This window comes from Lepidochelys olivacea (genome assembly GCF_965140295.1).
Source record: "Lepidochelys olivacea isolate rLepOli2 genome assembly, chromosome: 3".
Classification (NCBI taxonomy): domain Eukaryota; kingdom Metazoa; phylum Chordata; order Testudines; family Cheloniidae; genus Lepidochelys; species Lepidochelys olivacea.
Window position 1 is genome coordinate 121389347 of NC_140413.1, and position 22011 is coordinate 121411357.

The window sequence follows — 22011 nt, forward strand, 5'->3', positions numbered from 1 at the left end:
ACTGATGAGCTTCTCTGGAGAATGTGTGTGACTTGGCAAATAAGGCGTGCCCCCTTGTGTGGCCATTGGAAGATGTAGGCTGCTTTAGACCTTGTGTTCTGGAGGAAGCTCATTAAATAAAGCTTTATCCCAGACAAAAACTTTGGAGAAATCAAGGGGCATTTTGACTGAGTGGATAAGACCAGGGCCTGTCAAGCCTGAATTCTTGGGGCCAAGATACCCTTCAGCTTCCTGTATAGGCAGATAATGTGGGGTTTCCTTCTAAAAGAGTGTGTGAGGGAAATAGTCTGTATTGCTACTCCTGACTTAACCATAATAAATACTTACATTTTTTAAATGGGCAGCTTCTTAGAAGATATCAGATGTCTGGATGCGTGCAGCTGCTTCAGCTTTGCCACATCAGTCGTGCCTAACTGCATGTCCAGAAAACGGTAGCAGTATTTAAAAGGCACAAAGGAAAGGAAAAAGGTGTGGGGGGGGAGAGACTCAATCCCCAGCTCTAGCAAGCAACTCACTTAGGGTAGCCACTAGCCCCAAAATTTTGAACTTAAAAAAAATGGTATTGGGCATGAGCGGGGGTTCCTAATTATGACTCCTTCTGATTTAGGGCCTGATCCAAAGCAGACTGAAGTCAACGCCTCTTTCCACGGCTTTGTTGAAGGCCTGATTCAAAGCCCAGTGGGAGCCATGCAGCTGAAACCCCATACACCTCTAAAATGTAAGACTAGATTTCTGTGGCAGAGTAGTGAACACGGAAACATCTCAGGTGCAATAAAAATGGTGGGCTCTGGAGTTTTCACATTGCTCTGAAATGTTTTGTCTGTGGCAGTTCTAGGGTCACTGTGGGAAGTCATTGGAGGGAGGGAGACTGACAGCAGAAAGCATTGGCAACCCTCCTCCACTCAAGGGCCCCTCAGAGTTCAGTAATGCCCCAAAAGGGGGCAGGGTCTTCGTTCATTTCAGGCCAGCCAGGTTGGTGGGGCGCATTGGTTCAGCGCATGGAAGACCTAGCTGTGACTTAAAGCTCCTGCCCTTCCTTAGGGAGAATCCAGTCCTGAGAAGGGAGGTGTTGTTTGCATCTCTTTGCATCGCTTTTAATGAATCTGGCTCCTAGTGCGTATTTCAGCGAACACCAGGCTGTCTTTTATTAGCTTTTCTTATTAATCTGCTCTCAGGAGCAGGGTGGATTTTTGCAAGTCCCAATTTGTGATGGATGATCCTCAAAATGATTCATTTTGTTGGATGTCCAAAAATTATTCCAGATTTGTTTTGTCTTTTCCCGTCCTTCATTTCCTGCCCTGCTCCTGTTCTTCTATTTGCTTCTTCCCAGCTCCACCACTTCCTTCTCCCTTCCTCTGAACCAGATTCTCCACCGGCTCTCCCTATTTCATCTCACCTTACTGTAAACATTTTCTGGTAAATTTCCCCTTCCTCTGTTTCAGCTTGTGGCCCTCCCTCTGCCAAACAGAGAATTTTTTCCTTCTCTGACCCGCCCTCCTCTCTTCATAACCCAAATTCTGCTGAGCTCTCAAGATGCTTTTTGTGGAATGCTGCCTACACCAGTAGTCCACAAAATCTAACCTGTGGTCTCATTAGCAGCTCCGGCAGTTACTGTTGTGCTAGGCTGGCTTTCAGATCTTGCTAGCTCCAGGGTTTCTCTGGCATCAGGGGCACACAATGTATTTTGGGTTCTTGGAATGTGTACACATTGAAATCTGTAACTGAATCAATAGCTGTGGTGGGATGGCTTGTTGGTTTTGGAGGCTGGGTGATTTTTAGAATATTGAATTCCTCTTCTCTCCTATCCCCAGATACAACTGAATAGCCAAGGTGAATTCAGGATGTCGCTCTAATAGTGAGCTGTGCAATAGCTTTGGTCCCAGGGAGTTACAGACCCCCACAAGACTCCAGCTTTAGTCCTGTCCTAGGGAGTCTAGCTTCTCATGACTGGGACTCATGTGCAACTCTGTCCTGAGGAGTTCTGGCCCTATGGAGCTGCAGAGCTGGCTAGCCTAGGGGAATCCAGCCTGCTCTCCATAAATAAGCAGGTTTAGCAGGATTGGTTCTCAGGGTTCCTAGCCTTGAGTGCAGATACAAAAGCCTGCTAGGCTGGCATCCACGATTATCTGAACCCCTGACTGCTCAAAAGTGTTTGGTGTCCTTGACATCTTGAGATAATTGGGGTTGAACTGTGGCAACAAGAAATGGGTTATTAGTAAAATAGGGCAGATAGGCAGTAATCCCTGGAACTAGTATGAGGAATATCTTTTTAAAACCTGCAATGTCCTATTTTTAAAATCTCAATGAATGTCCTTCGTTTAACCTTAGAGCAGATAGACTTCTTTTTGCCTAAAGCTACATTTGTTTTAAATAGAATACTTTCCATATGGCTTTCTGGCTGGCTTGGTTTCTTTTGTACCCTTTGTCCCCTGGAACTCTTTATAGTAATTCCAGTTGGAAAGCTATGACACTAATTGGTGAAGAAAAAAGTGGTCCACTGTAGATTCACATCCTGCCACACTCCGCCAAAGGTTTAATTAAACTCAAAGGTTTAATTACATTATTTAGCCAGTGTGAGCTTTTCTTAGTTGATTCAGTGAAGAAAAGCTTCAGCAATAACATACATTTATTACAAAATAAAGGGGAAGAGGAGATTCCGGGCTTGAATTTGCTAGATTTATAGTTCTGTATGACAGAACTGTAAATTAGCACTGGATAGCATATGTGGTCTGTAAATAACTGACCTTTGAAAATGGGTTATATGGTAAAACCTGTATTAAGTGACTGCTCGAAGGAACAAAAAAAAAAGTGGTTGTTTGAGCAGGTAGCCTTTTAATGAAGGTGACTGAGAATGTTATTTGAAAAGTGGAAGGGAATCCCATAAATGAAATACTTATTTCATATAAAAATGGTTATTTTTTTTATAGAACACTTAGGAGCAGATCCACTGCTATGCTCCGACTGGTTTACATTGTGCCAGCTACTCAAAGCAGCTGTAAAGCTGGCTTAATTTGCTCGTTAATCTGGGTTTATATCTGCTTTGGATTGAACGACTGGTGCAAAAAAGCCAGAATGTAAAGGTGAATCTGACCACACAAGTAAAAACACTTTAAAACTTTAACTTTATAAAATAATTGAACTATAAATACGTTATGAAAACAGATTAAAAATGTCATCTGTACACACATGGCTGAACCATTGACCCCATTGGTCAGTTACATAATAGTTAGGTCAAATCAAAAGGTGTTTCAGCATAAAAACTAAAAGTAATAGACAGAACTCTGCAAAGTGCACAACGCCCCGTGCCCCCAAGCTGTGTCCGTCATGGAGCACGTGTTTTAAGGGCACTGAAATCTAAACCTTTACAGATGGTCTGCTAGGAGAGCTCTGTGACCAGGTCTAGGCAGTCTCTGGTTGCACTGGAAAAGTGATCCCTTGCAAGTGATGATTTAACTTTGGGAAATGATTGAGATACCGTAGGTGGTTGCTTAGGGCAGATGGTTGCTTAATAAAAATTGTCACAGTACTTACGTTTTCAGCACTACTGGCAGTACCTTATCATAAGAACATAAGAACGGCCACACTGGCTCAGACCAAAGGTCCATCTAGCCCAGGATCCTGTCTAGTGACAGTGGCCAGTGCCAGGTGCTTCAGAGGGAATGAACAGAACAGGTAATCATCAAGTGATCCATCCCCTGTTGCCCATTCCCAGCTTCTGGCAAACAGAGGCTTGGGGACACCATCCCTGCCCATCCTGGCTAATAGCTATTGATGGACCTATCCTCCATGAATTTATGTAGTTCTTTTTTGACCCTGTTATAGTCTTGGCCTTCACAACATCCTCTGGCAAAGAATTCCACAGGTTGACTGTGTGTTGTGTGAAGAAATACTTCCTTTTATTTGTTTTAAACCTGCTGCCTATTACCTGGTGACCCCTTGTTCTTGTGTCATGAGCAGGGGTAAATAACACTTCCTTATTTACTTTCTCCACACCAGTCATGATTTTATAGACTCTATCATATCCCCCATTAGTTGTCTCTTTTCCAAGCTGAAAGGTCCCAGTCTTATTAATCTCTCCTCATACGGAAGTCATTCCATACCCCTAATCATTTTTGTTGCCCTTTTCTGAACCTTTTCCATTCCAAGATATCTTTTTTGAGATGGGGTGACCACATCTGCACTCAGTATTCAAGGTGTGGGCTACCATGGATTTATACAGAGGCAATATGATATTTTCTGTCTTATTATCTATCCCTTTCTTAATGATTCCCAACATTCTGTTCGCTTTTTTGACTGCTGCTGCATATTGTGTGGATGTTTTCAGAGAACTATCCACAATGACTCCACAATCTCTTTCTTGAGTGGTAACAGCTAATTTAGACCCCCTCATTTTATATGTATAGTTGGGATTATGTTTTCCAAGGTGCATTACTTTGCATTTATCAACATTGAATTTCATTTGCCATTTTGTTGCCCAGTCACCCAGTTTTGAGAGATCCTTTTGTAGCTCTTTGCAGTCTGCTTGGGATTTAACTATCTTGAGTAGTTTTGTATCATCTGCAAATTTTGCCACCTCACTGTTTACCCCTTTTTCCAGATCGTTTATGAATATGTTGAGTAGGACTGGTCCCAGTACTGACCCCTGGGGGACACTACTATTTACTTTCTCCATTCTGAAAACTGACCGTTTATTCCTATCCTTTGTTTCCTGTCTTTTAACCAGTTACCAATCCATGAGAGGACCTTCCGTCTTATTCCATGACAGCTTACTTTGCTAAAGAGCCTTTGGTGAGAGACCTTGTTAAAGGCTTTCTGAAAAATCTAAGTACACTATATCCACTGGATCCCCCTTACCCACATGCTTGTTGACCCCCTCAAAGAATTCTAGTAGATTGATGAGCCATGATTTTCCTTTAGAAAAACCATGTTGACTCTTCCCCAACAAATTATGTAAATCAATGTGTCTGACAATTTTGTTCTTTACTATAGTTTCAACCAGTTTGCCTGGTACTGAAGTGAGGCTTACTGGCCTGTAATTGCCGGGATCACCTCTGGAGCCCTTTTTAAAAATTGGCGTCACATTAGCTATCTTCCAGTCATTTGATACAGAAGCTGATTTAAATGATAGGCTACAGACTACAGTTAGTTATCATTCATTACCAATAATAGTTGACCCTTGGATATGTGAGTAGCTCCTCTCAGAGGCCCTGATTCAGGAAAGCATTTAAGCATGGGCTTGAGTTTAAGCAGCAGCATTTAAGTCCTATTATTCCCAATGTGACTTAAGTACATGCTTAAAGTTAAGTATGTGCTTATGTACATCCCTGAATAGAGATATTTTCTTGAATTGGTGCCAAAAGTAGGCACGCTTAGTCCCTCCAACTGGGCATATTTGAATCCAGAGGGACAAATTCTCTTTGCTGTTGTCTCAACCCTGAGCTCAGTGGAGTTTTGCAGGTGTAACCGAGAGGAGAGTTGTGCCTATGGCCTAGAGTGAAAGCAAAATTAAGGCGAGAACTTGCTTTATCAGCAGGGTCTCTATTACATAGTGTCTAGTCTTTATTTACTGATTGATATTTTTCAAATTTAGTTTTTGCATTGCAGTAGCATCAAGGGGTCCTAACCAGCATCTAGGGTGACCAGATGTACCGATTTTATCGGGACAGTCCCGATATTTGGGTCTTTTTCTTATATAGGCTCCTATTACCTCTCCCCCCCCACTCCCTGCCCCGTTTTTTCACACTTGCTATCTGTTCAGCCTATCAGTATCCGAATTAGAACTGGAGCCCCATGGTGCTGGTGCAATCACATCAGCTAAAATTTTAAATGTCTTTCTTTTTCTTTTCTTTTTTTTTTATTCTGCATCTTTCTAACTTTTAGCAAAATGCTAAAAGCCACAGGAACATGATGACCCAGAGCCCAGAACAGACAATCTAATCCTTTTCTGAAACTTTGTGTAGACAGTGGCACTTCCGTTAGAGCAACTTCATCTCACAGAGGAAATGTGCCATCTAATGAGTGTGCCTGCTCTCTTAATGGTGCTAGCAGGGATTAAAGTAAAGGGAAATGGGAGGGAATACAGATCCAGCTTCTCTCCCTGGTTTGGGTAAGTGATACTCCTTCCTGGGTGGTGCAGTGAGAGAAACAGTAGGGGGAGCTATCTACTTTGACCATTGCATACTTAGCATAATATCATGTATATTTAAAATGGGAACTGGCACCAAAAAAGAAGGTCATGCCATTGGAATGAGTGAATTAGTTGCTCAAGAAATAGTCCTATAAAAATGATTTCTTAAGAGGAAAGTTTCTGACTTATTAGAAATATAAAATACAAATGACTTTTATAAAATACCAGTTGTGGTGTTATCTGCATGAGTGATCATATAAAGTAAGTTTGTAATTTTTAACTTTAGAAGTCAAGAATTATGGCACATGCAAGAAAGCATGGTTAAGAAGCTGTAGGTGACCAGAACTACAACTGATGTGTACTGGAGAGCAGAAATTGCTTTCAGTGTACATAGTTTTCTATAGGAAAGTTATAAATAGTGTAATATTTCTGTACTGTATTTTATACTGACCTGCAATACTTGCCAGAAAATAATGTACTTATGTGCCTAAAGCTGTAGGGGGACGGGAGGGGAAGGGAAAAAATGAAACGAGATTTGTAAGACATCCAAGATTTCTGGCAGGAATACTTGCAATATGATATGTTTTCACTTTGGCTGTCTTACACCATTTTGTCTGAAGTGTCTGGGAAAAATGTATTGTGTTGTACTCCACTCTTGGAAAACATGTTTTTATTGGGGTTGGATTTATCACAAAATTAAAAAGAGCTATAAACAGACTTTGATGTTATTTTATGGCTAAACATGCAGACAGACAACAATTAGTCATATATGACAAATGCATAATAGTAATATGGTGGTTTTGTGTGTTTGCTTGCTTGTTTTTTGAAGAGAAGGAAGTGCCAAACAAACCTTTGAGAGTGCGTCTCCGATCTCCAGGCAACAAGTTATCTGTCCGGTGGAAGCTACCCCAGGCTTCAGGCCTCAGGAGTCCACGTAGATCCCAAGGCTACCTCTTGGGTTATGGGGATAGCAGCCGAAAGATGAGTTATGTTCCTCTGCAAAAACGTGAACGAAGCCAGGAAGCTAAGAAACTAGGTAAGCCAAATTTCTATGCTATGGGTCTAAGCTTAGTTGGTGCAAGGCTAGCCTTGGGCATCAGCCCATCAGTTTGGTTTCTGTTCCTTTTGTTGCATATGCAGTACTGCACTGTGATGTTATTCTGTTCAGACGTACCTTACGGTGATAGACTCAGGGAGATCAATCTATTTAGCTTAACAAAGGGAAGGTTAAGGGGTGACTTGATCACAGTCTATAAGTACCTACAATGTGATAATGGGCTCTTCAATCTAGCAGGCAAAGGTATAATGAGATCCAGTGGCTGGAAGGTGAAGCTAGACTAATTCAGATTGGAAATGTGTATATTTTTAACAGTGCTCAAGGATCATAGATCATATGTTAACAGTTTAAATGACAATGCCAAACATGCTTATGCACATTATTAGTGCTTGATCCCGCACAATGTGGAATGTGCACATGTAAGCACAAGGTAAAAGATGAGGGCCAGGACAGAAAGTGCCGCAGAATCCAGTGCTGCATTAAAGAGAGCACTGCATGCATGTGGCCACCAAATTATTCCTGCCTAGTAGAAGTAAGGCCAAAGAAGGGAATGCATAGTTAAGTCTCTCCTTGGCATTCTGAGGGTCCCAGTTAAACCCATAGCTCCTCATTCTCTGCTCACATCCCTATACTCATCAGAGGAACTGGGTGGGTGCTCAGTGGGGATGAGACATATTTCCACCCATTGCAGATGACTGTGCCAAGTGCCTAATGTTGCTGTGCCCACGTATGCCAGCACTAGAGCACAACACCTTGTGCTCCCGGCTGCACTTTGCCCAAGCACTTGAAGGATTGAGACCATTTGAGTCAATGGTGTAGGAGGAGGCTGTTAATTTCAGAGCTACTGTATTTTATATAACGACAAATGAATCTATTAAGACATGCTAGGGGTGACCAGGTGACCGGAACACCCAGTCGAAAAGGGACCCTGGCGGCTCTGGTCAGCACTGCTAACTGGGCCATTAAAAGTCCAGTTGGCAGTGCTGCAGGGCTAAGGCAGGCTAGTCCCTATCTGTCCTGGCACCGTGCTGCACCCCAGAAGTGGCCAGCAGGTCTGGCTCCTAGGTGGGAGGACCATGGGGCCCCGCACGCTGCCCCTGCCCTGAGCATCAGCTCTGCACTCCAATTGGCTGGGAACCAGCCAATGGGAGCTGGGGGGTGGTACCTGTGGGTGAGAGCAATGAGTGGAGCCTCCTGCTCCCCCCCACCCCGCCTAGACTTTGGACCTGCTGGCTGCTGCTGGGATGCATGCAACGCGGTGTGCCAGGACAGGCAGGCAGCCTGCCTTAGCCCCACTGTACCACTGACTGGGAACAGCACGAGGTAAGCCCATGCCCCAACCTTCTGCCTGAGCCCCCCAAACCTGGAGCCCCCTCCTGCATCCCAAGCCCCTCATCCCAGCCACACCGCAGAGCCAGCACCCCCAGCCCAGAGCCCTCATTCCCTCCCATACCCCAAACCCCTGCCTCAGCCCGGAGCCCCCTCCTGCACTCCAAATCCCTTGGCCCCACCTCCCAGCCTGGAGCCCCCTCCTACACCCGAAACCCTTCATCCCCAGCCCCACCCCAGAGCCCGCACCCCCAGCTGGAGCCCTCTCCCACTCCTGCACTACAACCCCCTGCCCCAGCCCAGTGAAAGTGAGCTAGGGTGGGGGAGACCGAGCCACTGAGGAAGGGGGAATGTAGTGAGTGGGGGACAGGGCCTCGGGGAAGATGCGGGTCAAGGAAGGGGCAGGACTTGGGTGTTCTGTTTTGTGCCGTTAGAAAGTTGGCAACCCTAAGACATGCTTACTGACTTTCAACATGGGGCAAGTGATCCACACTGTAGCACAGAGCTGCTTAAACATCAAGGGATGAGTTTTAGGTCCAGATTCAGCAAGATTCTTAAGAATGTGTCTAACTTTAAGCCTGTGAGTAACCCCACTGAAGTCCGACTTAAAGTTAGGCAAGTACCTTGCTCAAGTACCTTGCTGAATCAAGACATTAATTAGCAGGTAATATTTATCATGGAAGGCAAGATCCTTCTTACTATACTGAGTCAACAAGGGAGTGGAGCAGGGCTGGCTGTGTGAAAGTTTCCTGAGTCATCCTGCTGTCATAGGCCAAATAATTCAGAGCGGGAAAGGAGTACACTTTGCAGCAAACTTTACTGCTTACTGCATCAGAGGACTCCAAGTTGCTAACACTAAATTAAACTGGCTCTTTATGAAGAGAACTATTTGCAGGGCTGTTGCAACTCTAGCTAGCATTCTAGCCATATGCACACACACTAACTTGCTGATGCTTCCTCCAAACTCTTCCCTCCAGCAACCTGTGCTCCTCCATCCACGTTCCGTGCTAGTCACTCCTGCAGCCCAGCAAGCTAGTTAGGAACCCTGCAGAGCTGCTGCTGAGTGAGATATATGTGTGGGAGAAGCTCCCTGTGCTCTCTATCTCCATCACACATCAATATAACTAAGGGTAAATAGCGTCCTGCATTGTTCAGGGGCAATATCAACTGAAGCCACTGGGATTCTTTTCATTAACTCAGTGAGCACTGGATCAGGCAGTAAATACTATGAAATAATAATAATGAAAAATACCATGCAGTGTTTTAAACTGCAGCATTTGTCTTTCACTGCCTTTATTCTACAAGTCACTGCCATAGAGAGAGAGCGAGCAAGAGAGAGAGAGCAAATAATGTTTTTAAAGTAATTGGAAATTTTTCAGGAGAAAGTAAAAAACAAACAAACAAACTTTAGATTGTGGGATTTATGTAACACTATTTCATGTTATAGATAGTGTACCTGCCTCTAAAATGCCATCATATGCACCTATGCATATGAAAACCTCTAGATGTAAATGCCAACGATTTCCAAGTTACCTCTCAAGGAAACTGATTTCCCCTTCTCTAGAGAGAGAATTTTCCTAATAAAAATGTGACAAGACGTCTGCTTGACAGTATTGAAACGTTGTTTACCACTGCTGTGGAAAAGATTATAGAAAAGTCTCTGTGCTTTTTCTCACATGCAGCATCTGAATCGGTTTATGTGGTTTCACTGCAGTCAAGGAATTCCCAAGGACGGAGTCAGCCAGTCTATAGTGCAGCTTTAACCAAGAGAAAGGTCTCAGGTATGTTGTTTTCATATTTGCAGACAAGTTGTGGAGCCATGTTTATAAAAAGTGAAATATATGCTGCTTTGTGACTATAGACTGGGAGAGAAGCTGTCTCTTACTAGATTTTTTTGTACAGTACCAAACACTGGGGCACTGACCCTGACTGATGTCTCTGGTTGCTTCTGTAATTCACATAGTAAAAAATAACAGTAGAACAGATTTGTTCATAATGGACTCAATAGATTTGTGCCTAAAGGACTGCAGCCAGTGGCAAATCATAGACTCATAGAATATCAGGGTTGGAAGGGACCTCAGGAGGTCATCTAGTCCAACCCCCTGCTCAAAGCAGGACCAATCTCCAAAGCTCCTAGTGACTATAAGAGAAAGAGGGGTGGGCCCATTGAGGATCCAGGCCTACATTTTCAGGCTTGAGTGCCTGAATGTAAGCATCTGTGTTAGTTCCCTGGTTTTCAGAGGGGCTAGGTATCTGTAGCTTCCCCTTCTTCCCTGGAAATGAGGTAGTGCACATCTGTGTACTGTAAGTGAGGTTAGAAATGAACTCGTGGCATGAAGTCATCGACATGACTGAGCATTTTTTCTCACCACATCATATTACAGTTAGAATATGCTGGGGTTGAAGAACATTTTAGATGTTTTAACTGGGTGATGAAATTAACCGTTCCTAAACTCGGCACTATGTTGTATTAGTGTCATGGCTCAGACTTTGGGGGGAGGGATAGCTCAGTGGTTTGAGAATTGGCCTGCTAAACCCAGGGTTGTGAGTTCAATCCTTGAGGGGGCCATTTAGGGATCTGGAGCAAAAATGGGGGGTTTGGTCCTGCTTTGAGCAAGGGGTTGGACTAGATGACCTCCTGAGGTCCCTTCCAACCCTGATATTCTATGATTCTCCTTGGAGGGTCACATCATCAATCTGTCATGCTAATTTTTTCCATTTTAAAATCACACCTGGTAGGGAAATTACATCTTTTTCATTTGTCATTCTGTATCGTGTTTCAAGATGATGCTTCCATGAAAGAGAGATGGCTGAAAATCCACTTTCTAATGGGAAAAAAACCCCCTTCTTACTTCTTAAATAGTGGTTCTTAGGCTCGGAAAAACCCTGTTTTCCTGGGTAACCAAAATTTTGCTCTTGACAAGTAAAATATAATTACTTATTGTCTACCAGACAAGCCATTGTCTTACACTGGCACTAAGCATGTTAAGCATAACACACAGGTTTAGAGTTTCATCCAAAGCCTGTTGAAGGTAATGGAAGTTTTTCAATGGACTTCAATGGGCTTTGACTCAGGCCCTTGGTGAATGTTCCTCCCCAGAGGCTAGCCTCAACAACTGTAATACCCTTCTACTCACAGCGCAAGGAGTTCTCCTTCTGCTCAGAAGCAGGAGCTTTGGTGTTGAAGGGCCTGGGTTCAATCCCCATAGGCAAGTGCGGTGTGTGTGTATAGATGTGGCCATGGTTTGTTACTGACTGATTGGCGCATCATGCTGAGACTGAAAAGTGGTTCCCTGTGTCAGGTTTGTTGTTAATGAAACTGAACAGCACAGGAAAGCCAGATGTATCCTACATTGAACGTAAGGGAGAGTGCACAGTGCAAATGAGTAGGCCCAGTCTCTGAAATGCAGTGGGAAGTATAACTGCTACTCAATGGCATTTACAAGGAAACTGAGGCTGGTGGCCATCTTTCAGTTCTGACCTCAGGATGGCTGGTATTATAAAGGAAGTTCTGAACAGATTTACCTTCCTGTCCATAAGGGAGGAAAATGTTGATCAGCTGAGTTTAAAAAAAAAATAATACTCATTTTAGCTGCAAAGCGATACAGAGTGAGGCAGTGTTCTCTAGTGGACAGCGCACTGGGCCAGGAAACCTGGGTTCAGTTCCTACTCTGCTGCTGCCCTGCTGGGTGACATTGGGCAAATTATTTCTCCTGCACATGCCTCAGTTTCCTGATCTCTATAATAGTGGGTGATGATTCTGCTCTCCTTTGTAAAAACACTTGGAGATCTACTGATGAAAAGTTCTATATAAGAGCTAGATACTATCATATTGGATAATCATATTTTCATTTTGGATAACCAAATTTGAGATCTATCTGGTCCTTGGATAAGATATTTAAACAAACAAACACAACCAGCCTAGCTCATCAGAAATACCAGGGTAACAGTGAAGTGTTATTGAAAAAGTATGCCGTAAAATATGAAGGGGAGGTTTCAATTTTACAGCATTAACTTTTGTATTCGCGCTGATATTAATAAAGGACTAAATCCTGGTGCCTGCTCACAGCCCAAGTCACTCACTGGATTGCACACTTGGGATTTCTGTGAGGCCTGGCCTGGAGAGGAATCCTTTTCCTTCCCTCCTTGACTGAAGCCGCAGTAGAGCTGCTCTGTGGTAAATACTGCAACCTCAGGACTACACTAAGCCCTGGAGCTGGATCACTTCCCCCTTTGCAGAGTGACTGGGGCTCTGCATAGTCAAAGATTTACTGGCCCCAGCCCTCCTCAGGCCTGAACAATTTCCAAATTTTACCCTTCTGCAGAGCCCCGGGGGCGTGAACCTTGCACTTCATTTGTTCTGTGCCCTGGGACTATCTGGAGAATGATTGTTATTGTAATAACGGTAAGCATAGACCAGGGGTTCTCAAACTGGGGGTCAGGACCCCTCAGGGGGCGGTGAGGTTATTACATGGGGGGTCACGAGCTGTCAATCTCCACCACAAACCCTGCTTTGCCTCCAGCATTTATAATGGTGTTAAATGTATAAAACTGTGTTTTTCATTTATAAGGGGGGGGGTCTCACTTTGCTATGTGAAAGGGGTCACCAGTACAAAAGTTTGAGAACCACTGGCATAAGACTGTCCTGTTCACAAAGTGATGAGCAGAGCTGGTGAGAAATACTTTGATGGAACCATTTTCTGTCAGAAAATGAGCAGATCCATCCAAATCAGAATACTTTGAGGAATTACGTTGATTTAGCTGAAATTTTGTCGTCGTCTTTGTTGTCGTCCCCCCGCAAAAAAAAAGAAGATGTTTTTGGAATGAAACATTTTGATTTATCATTTTTAAGTAACTTTTTAAATATTGTATATTCTATATTTAAAAATAAAAAAGTTGAAATTGAAATGAAACGTTTCATTTTTGTAGAAAAAAAACACCCCTTTTGATTGATTCAAAACAATTTTTTTTTTAAATTTCCTTCATAGATAATTTCTAAATTTTCAGGTTTCCGTACAATTCACAATGAAACCAAATTTCAAAATCTTTCATGAAATAGACTTTCTATCCTCTGCACAGCCCTAGTGGTGCGTTTGCTGGGGGCCAGGAATGGGAGTATTTTAATAATTTGTCTGCTGTAAATAACTGGTTAGAATTGGCTAAATGCTTATAGAATTCTGGACAGCAGAACCATGCCTTATTCTTGTACAAAGACATGTAGCAGGGAGAATCATATTGCGGTGGGGTTCTCCCTGTTCTCAGTGTATCCTGTGTCATCATCTGTGTTAGTCGTTTATCAGTATAGCATATTTACAGTAATGTTGTTGTGGCTCAATTACTATTGCACTGAGATCGCCAAAGTTCTCATTACTGACTCACTGTGTTACTTTGTCATTTCAGAGGAGGATGAGCTAGAGGAGGCAAAAGACATAAGTGTTCGTGTTATGTCCTCTCAATCTGTGCTTGTTGCATGGACAGATCCCATATATGAAAAACCAAAGAAGGTTGACCCAACTAGGTACTTTACTTTGTGGTGATGTTGTTTTCAAGAAGTATACTAAAGAGTTCATTGTTTACAGCTTTGTTTGCCATTTAAATAATAAAGTGTAGTTACAGGCATAGCTTGATTGAAGGCAAAATATGAACATAGGTTTCAGAGTAACAGCCGTGTTAGTCTGTATTCGCAAAAAGAAAAGGAGTACTTGTGGCACCTTAGAGACTAACCAATTTATTTGCATATAAGCTTTCGTGAGCTACAGTGCATCCGATGAAGTGAGCTGTAGCTCACGAAAGCTTATGCTCAAATAAATTGGTTAGTCTCTAAGGTGCCACAAGTACTCCTTTTCTTTTTATGAACATAGGAATTGCCATATTGGATCAAGGGTCTATATACATCAATATCCTGTCTCTGGCAGTGGCCAGTACCACATGCTTCAGAGGATAGAGTGAGAACCCTGAAGCAGGTAGACGTAGGAAAATGCTCCCATATCAGGGCTCATCCAGTTCTCTAATAGTTAGAGATTGGCTTAAATCCTGAAGCATGAGATTTAAAATCCCTTCCAAAATTTTGTTAGCATTAGCTATTATAACTTGGGATATTCTTGTTAACCGTATAAGGGTCTCACTGCACTCTCTTTCCCCTCACCTTAACAGTACTGGCAGCCTTAATTTGCTCCACTATGTGTGTAATATCCTAGATAAACTGGAGTTTTTAGTGTATGGGGAAAGCTCTTCCTGGACTGACAGAGCATCTGACAGGGAGATACAAGGCCTCAAACTAGAAGGGTCATAAACCTCAGCTGGTCAGTTTTCAATCCAAGATTTATAAGAGTTTCTCCTCTTAACCAAATAGTTGATAGACAAAATCCCGTGTCTAGAAACACCTACCTTTGGGGATGGTTCAGATCCAAATTTTGGGGCTTAGGCCCCATTTCAGGGTTTAGAAAGACTGAAGAGAGTTATTGAGCAAGAGTACCATGACTGACTGAGTCCAGCCTCACAGATGAATCGAAAATCATAAACCTTTACCTGAAGCCACCAGTTCTCAGCCCTTTCTGACTGGAACTCAACCTTCCCTCCCTCTCTCAACCAGCCCCCCCCCCCCCCAGATTCCTGCTGCCTTTAAATTAGAGCACCCGATTCCCCTCAGGTGAGGCTCATTTTGGAATCAGGCTTGGCTTAGCCCCAGACTCTGCAGCCCAAGGGCAAGTCACCCTGTTACAAGAAGGGAGCCATAAAGACTAAAAAGGCATATGGCTTAATGTAATTGACTCAACTAAAGAAAGAGAAAAATGTGTGCTTAAAAGATGCTAAGGAATGTTTTTATTATTACTCTTCATTTGTAATTTCAGTAGTTTCTAGTGGCCCCTATCCGGATCAGGCACCATTCTGTGCTGTACACATGTCACGAAAAGAAGGCCCCTACCTCAAAGGCTTGCAATCTAAGTATATGACAAATGGATATATTAACTTCAGGGTGCCTGGCCCCTAGTGATGTAAAATCCCACTTGGATGGGGATTGTGGTGGTGGATGGTGCCTGGAATCCTTGGTCCGCTGTGGGAACTTACAGCCAAAAGATCCTGGCTCAGGAGAGTGCAACCCTGAGATAAGCTGATATAGCTTATCCCATAGGCAGACTCCATTGGCAGAGCTCCCAGTAACCCCAGCCTCCAAAGGAAGGCTCTGCTCTCTGTCACAGCTCCTGTTGGAGGACAGCCGTGTAAACGCTACCTGATCTCTTCTAGAGTGAGTTCCTCCCAGGGCGCAACCAGCTTCTATCTCATTCACCTTAGCATTAGAGGGAACCTAGATACTACAGTGGTCAGTACGGTGACACAATGTTTACACCTCAGAGTTTTGCCAGCGCAGCTACGTTGGTCAGGCATGTGAAGAGCTGTGCTCCCTGGCCGGCATAGCTGTGCTGGTGGAAATCAGTAGCGTAGGTGCAGTTATACTAGCAAAATTGCACTTTTACTCGTGTAGCTTGTTTCATTCCAGGGTGGTGGAATAAGCTATACTGATAAAAGAGTAGTTTTGCCCGTGTAAGCTGCGTCTACTTGAGGAGTGCTTTGCTGGTATAATATACCTGTATACCTGTCCTGGTGACGTGCTCCTCATGTAGACATGGCCTAAAAGAGATTGTTTTGCTCATGGTTGCTCGCTCTTCCCCTATCACTGGGTGTTTTTTTTTAAGCCAAGCACATTAGTAGAAAAAGGCTTGAACTGTGTTTGATTCTAATGAGTTCAGCTGATGAATTTTTGGCTCTCCCATTTCCATTCCTAGGCGATATGCTGTCCGTTATCGAGAGAAAGGGGAATCAGCAAGGTGGGATTACAAACAAGTGCCTAACAGACGGGTGTTAGTGGATAACCTGATACCAGACACCATGTATGAATTTGCAGTGCGAATTTCAGAGGGAGAAAGGGAAGGCAAATGGAGTGTTTCCGTTTACCAACGAACCCCAGAAGCTGGTATGTATCAAAATTATCTACAACCTGACGTACCTTTTGAAAAGTAGATCCACGGCAGCTACAGATGGATCTATATTTCAGCAATGCTTTTTGTGTTTTGTCTTTGAAATAGATGCACAGAAGGTGTTGAGATGCAAACATGGGGCAAAAAAATATATGCCATTCTGTATAACCATTACTTCTGACCTTAATTTCCATTCTTGTGTATTATTTCACAGCTCCTGCCAGTGCACCTGAAAATTTAGATGTTTGGCCAATAAAAGGCAAAACAACCTCTGTCACTGCATCTTGGGACCCTCTTGCAGAGAGTGAAGGAAAAGCAAAAGGTAGGTCATTTCTGCCAGTTAATAGATTGAGAGAGAAATTAAAGACAAAGTGAACTGCAGAAATCACACTATAGTAATAAAGTTAAACTGACACTGCTGCTGTATGCAATGTACAACTGTAGGTTTCAGAGTAACAGCCGTGTTAGTCTGTATTCGCAAAAAGAAAAGGAGTACTTGTGGCACCTTCGAGACTAACAAATTTATTTGAGCATAAGCTTTCGTGAACTACAGCTCACTTCATTGGAAGCTTATGCTCAAATAAATTTGTTAGTCTCGAAGGTGCCATAAGTACTCCTTTCCTTTTTGTACAACTGTAGGGAGCACAAGTTCTTCAAGAAGGGATTTCCACTCTGTGGTGAGCTCAAATAAAGGAGACTTTGTGCAAATAGCAGCTGACCATACCAGTAATCTTTTCTTATTAACAATTCTTGCATGTGCAGGAGAGTTTTCTCCTTTCCAGCTCTGCTTCAGCTTTTGCCACGTGCTGCAGTGAAGCCACTGTGCTTTGCCTGGGATGTGTGAAAGCCTTTGCCTTCAAAATGATTGTGATGTCACAAATACAATCATATGATTTAACTCCCGTACCAAGAAGGGGGGAAAGAAGTTGTTTACAGAGGCAGTACAATGACCTTTTGATGCTTAAAAAAAGGAGCATGGATAGTAGGATAATCATCAGAACGGTGGAATTATGTTTCATGATATTTTAAAGTTTTCCATAATGTGAAAGTCCCTCTTAAAGAAACAAGCATGAAACACTGATGATTGGATATTTCATACAGAAGCAACAGTTACCACAGTAGCAGTGTATGTCAATCAGTAGTAATTTAATTGGATGGAATTTGAACAACCTTCCAGCTTTCCCCCAAAACTCCATATGCAGGTAATCAGGCTACTTCCACTCACCCATGACTGAAGGAACCACTAGCTTTTCTCTCCATCCCTTTGGAACATTATACAGCTGTTTTATCAGAACTGTGGATTCACAGGAGTCAGCAAACCAATGGCAGAGGGAGAAAGAGCGGGCATATATCATATCAGCACAAACGACTTGTGTAGTGTGCACTCCAGGGGTGAAATCTCGCTCCTCTAAAATCAACAGGAGTTTTGCCAGGCACTTCAGTGGAGGCAAAGTTTCACCCTAGAGCTTAAAAAAAACCCCGAAATAACCTGTGAGATGATGCATGGATGTGACGTGAAATTTTAAAAACATGCCCTGAGTTTTGAGGAATCCGCACATGTTGCTGAATTTTGCTGAAATTTTCAAATGTGGCCAGTGATTTAGGGTGACTCTACTTCTGAATGCTCAACTTGAGGCCCCTTTTAAAGTGGCCTGGTTTTCAGAGTCTGAGTGCTTAACTCTTGAAAACCAGGCCATTTTAAGCTGCCACAAAGTGGGGATTGAAAAATTGGTCACCCCAAATCACTTAGGAAAATGAAGGCCAAAATGTTTTCTTTTGATGTGGTGTACCACAGGAGAGGGCTTTTTAATGAACCTGATTAAATTATCCAGGTACAGTGAAAATAAAATCATGGAATAGGTCTCTCGTGATCATTGTTTACTCCAAACACTAGCTTTATTTCACACATCATGTAAGCTTTTTTGTTTGTTTTCTATTTTGATCACCTTTCATATCTCAATAATGGAGGACGTTGCCCTCTAGCAGCCAACCAAAAGGGCCAGAAATAACAATTGTTGTAGAGTTTTTTTGGCCAGTGCCACTATGTCATTCCTCTATATCATATTTTTCTTACCTCCAATATGGATATTCTTTACCACCAGAAAGGAAGAATACTTTCCAGGCCTTCCAGTGATTAGCAGTCTTTGCACTGATCAGTAAAATTCATTCATATCTGACAATAAGCATGATGAATTTTTAATCTATGTTTTTATGAGTTGTTCCAGATCTTACAGTCATCACATTTCTTATTGCAACCATTACAGGTTAATTGTTAGAGGGGAAAATAAGTTCCTTAATTTTTGTAATGGAGTGTTGTGGGCTATAGTTTTCCTTGGGCTCTGTGCTGGAGCCTCATATGTTGTTGCCCTCTGTAGATCTGCCCGTGGATCTGCTCTCTCTAGTCCTAGAAAAGAGTTTCTAAAGTTCTGTTTTATGACTAATAATAAGATTTTTAAAATGATAGAGGATTGAAAAAGGCATCTTGCAGGTTACTACATGAAAAATGCTACTCTCTGAATCAAGGCCTTTTGAGAGCGTAATGGGGAAAACTATAGGTTATATGCTCGCCTTCATGCATAAATTATTCCTGTTAGGGAGAAATTCACCCACGTGCAGAGGGCCAGTGCCAGGCCTCAGCACCACTTCAGTCTTATTTTAAGAGGTGCTGTTTTCAGAGGGACTTAAATAGTGCCTAGACCTTGTGCTGGTCCCTTGCACAGGGTGAACATCTGCCATTACAGTTAATTTCCCCCTCACTGACACACAACATTCATTATGTATTTAACTGTGTTGGATGGAGCACGTGTGTTGTTACTACCATCTGTCCATCATAAGGTATTTCTTTTACATAAGATTTCAAGTTGTCAAGGCAAGAATTTAATATACTATATAGTTGCTCTGTATGAACAATTAAACTAATTAAGGCCCTAATCATTTAAACATGTGCTTAACTTTAAACATGTGAGTAGTCTCACTGACTGCAATCGGACTACTCATGGGCTTCAAATTAAGCTCCTGCTTAAATGCTGTGTTAGCAGGGAACCTAAGGCCTCAGTATTGCCAAGGATCTAGTGATTAGACCACTGCATCTGGTGGAGTCCCACAAAAACTAATTGGGCTCTATGTTGTAGTGGGGATTCTTCTGCAGGATTGGGGCCTTAAAGTGTAAAGTGATTATAACTGTGTCAGGACTCTAGCAAATAAATGATAAAAGAATAAGCAGCACTAATCAAAATATTTTACCTGCTTTTAATATTGCATGTCTTAAAGGTTGGTTGAGTACATACACTGTTTTGTATTAAACATTTTTATAATTTCTACTAGAATGAAAAGGCTTGAACCTGCTGACTAACTATCAGAGTATTTACAATCCGTACCACCGCTATTTTACTAACATAAGGAGCTCTGTAATAGTAATACAGAACAGTTATTGGTTGCATCAGATTTTATTGCCAGTAGCTATAAGGCAATTAAAAACTGGTTAGAATGTTAGTGTTTCATTATGTTCAACAAATTTTCTAACTATCATTAGATTCAATCTGATACATTTGTATTAGAATAAATGCTGAGTGTAGAATGTTTTTTGAATCTTCAGTATTCATAAACAAAAATTGTGATAGCAATGGCTAAACCACCCAATGTTTGACTTTATAACCATTATTTTTTTTCCACTTGTCTTCCATTTGGGATGCATAGCTCCCATCACAATTATTGGGTGGTATAACCAGCAACAATGAAGGTGGTTGCTTAAATATTCTGTAGGATTTGTCTCCTGTATTCTGTATGCTTAATCAGCTAATTTACTATATAGATAGATATTCTTGTCTAATATGTTGAAAGAATGTTTATTCAGCTTACTGCATATCATGTCTTTATACTCCAGATGTTGACTTGACGTGCATTGCTAATGTATTAATTTTAGTAATGCACGTTCTAATTCATCCTACCCATACAGTCTGTCCGCTGGAAACAGGACTGTTTTCAGTTTCCTCCTTCCAACCGTCTGCCAAATCATTTCAGAATACATTCTTTCATACGCCCCGGCTCTCAAACCATTCGGAGCAAAGTCCATCACCTATCGTGGAGGCACTACTTCTGCCATAATAGATGGTCTGCAGGCTGGGGAACGCTATATTTTCAAAATTCGTGCAGCAAACAGGAGGGGACAAGGTCCTCAGTCTAAAGCCTTCAGTGTCGTTATGCCAACAGGTAAGTATCGTGTGCCTATGACTTAGTCTATACATTCTTGCCATTGATTTGTTTGTGTAACTTTTTATTGCAGTCATTGGCTTTTTATTCCACTAACCTGCAGAGTTTCATAACACTATTTCATTTCAAAGGTTCTTTAATAGCCAGCTTGTTATAAGCTTTAAAACTTAGATCTGTCATGGCAATACTGATCCAGTCAGTCATCACCTTCATAGCACATACAGTATAAAGGGAGACAAATATTTTAAGTAAACATATACCGGTATTCTGGCTGTTTCATGACCTGCTGCATGAAAATATATATTCCTTTTGTTTTACAGTGTTCAGTGAAATCTATACTGTATTTTGTTTGCTTGTACTCTTCCTGACAATATTTGCAACATATAAAAACTAAATTTTAAATGTTAATGTGCCAAGTTTTGCAGTCCTTACTCAGGCAAAACTCCAAAATATTTGCTTTTTCCTATGAGTATATTGTTAGATAGACAAAAATGTGATCTGTTGTTTATTTTTAATGTAGCATTAAGGGTCAGATCCTCCACTGGTATACATCAGCATAGCTGCATTGAAAGCTGAAGCTAGACAAATTCAGAGTGGAAATAAGGCTTATGTTTTTAATGGTGAGAGTAATTAACCTCTGGAACAAGTTACCAAGGGTTGTGGTGGATTTCTTCTTCATCCCTGACAATTTTGAAACCAAGATGGGATGTTTTTCTAAAAGATCTGCTCTAGGAATCATTTTGGGGAAATTCTATGGCCTGTGCTATCCAGGAGATCAGACTAGATCAGTGGTTTTCAAACTTTGTTTTTCTGGGGACCCAGTTTAAGAAAATTGTTGATGCCTGCAACCCAATGGAGCTGGGGATGAGGGGTTTGGGGAGGGCTCAGGGCTGGGGCAGAGGGCTGAGGTGAGGGATGTGGGTTGGGGCCGGGAATGAGGTGTTCAGGGTGTGGGAGGGGGCTCTGGGCTGGGGCAGGGGGTTGGGATGCGGGAGGGGTGCAGGCTTTGGGCTGGGGCCAGGGATGAGGGATTTGGGGTGCAGGAAGGGGTTCTGAGTTTGGGGGGGATCAGGGCTGGAGCAGGGGGTTGGGGTGCAGGAGGGAGTCAGGGGTCTGGGGTAGGGGTGCAGGATCTGGAGTGGGGCTGGGTGTGAGGGGTTTGGGGTACAGGAAGGGGTTCTGGGATTGGGAGGGTCTCAGGCATAGGGCAGGGGGTTGGAGTGCAGGGTTGGGGCATGAACTTACCTCTGGCAGCTCCTGGTCAGCAGTGTCCCGCCTGTCCTGGCATCGCAGACCGCACCGCGCCTCGGAAG

At 42.6% G+C, this 22011-nt stretch overlaps 1 protein-coding gene across 1 annotated transcript in view; it reads left to right on the forward strand.

Moving 5' to 3' along the window:
- Nucleotides 1-22011, forward strand: part of FNDC1 (fibronectin type III domain containing 1) — a 127159-nt gene that overhangs the window by 40875 nt on the left and 64273 nt on the right. Inside the window, exons 2-7 of the mRNA XM_084625161.1 lie at nt 6957-7163; nt 10196-10294; nt 13914-14031; nt 16298-16485; nt 16704-16811; nt 20510-20698. Of these exons, the coding sequence (XP_084481287.1) occupies nt 6957-7163; nt 10196-10294; nt 13914-14031; nt 16298-16485; nt 16704-16811; nt 20510-20698 (909 nt within the window). The remainder of the gene's footprint in view (nt 1-6956; nt 7164-10195; nt 10295-13913; nt 14032-16297; nt 16486-16703; nt 16812-20509; nt 20699-22011) is intronic.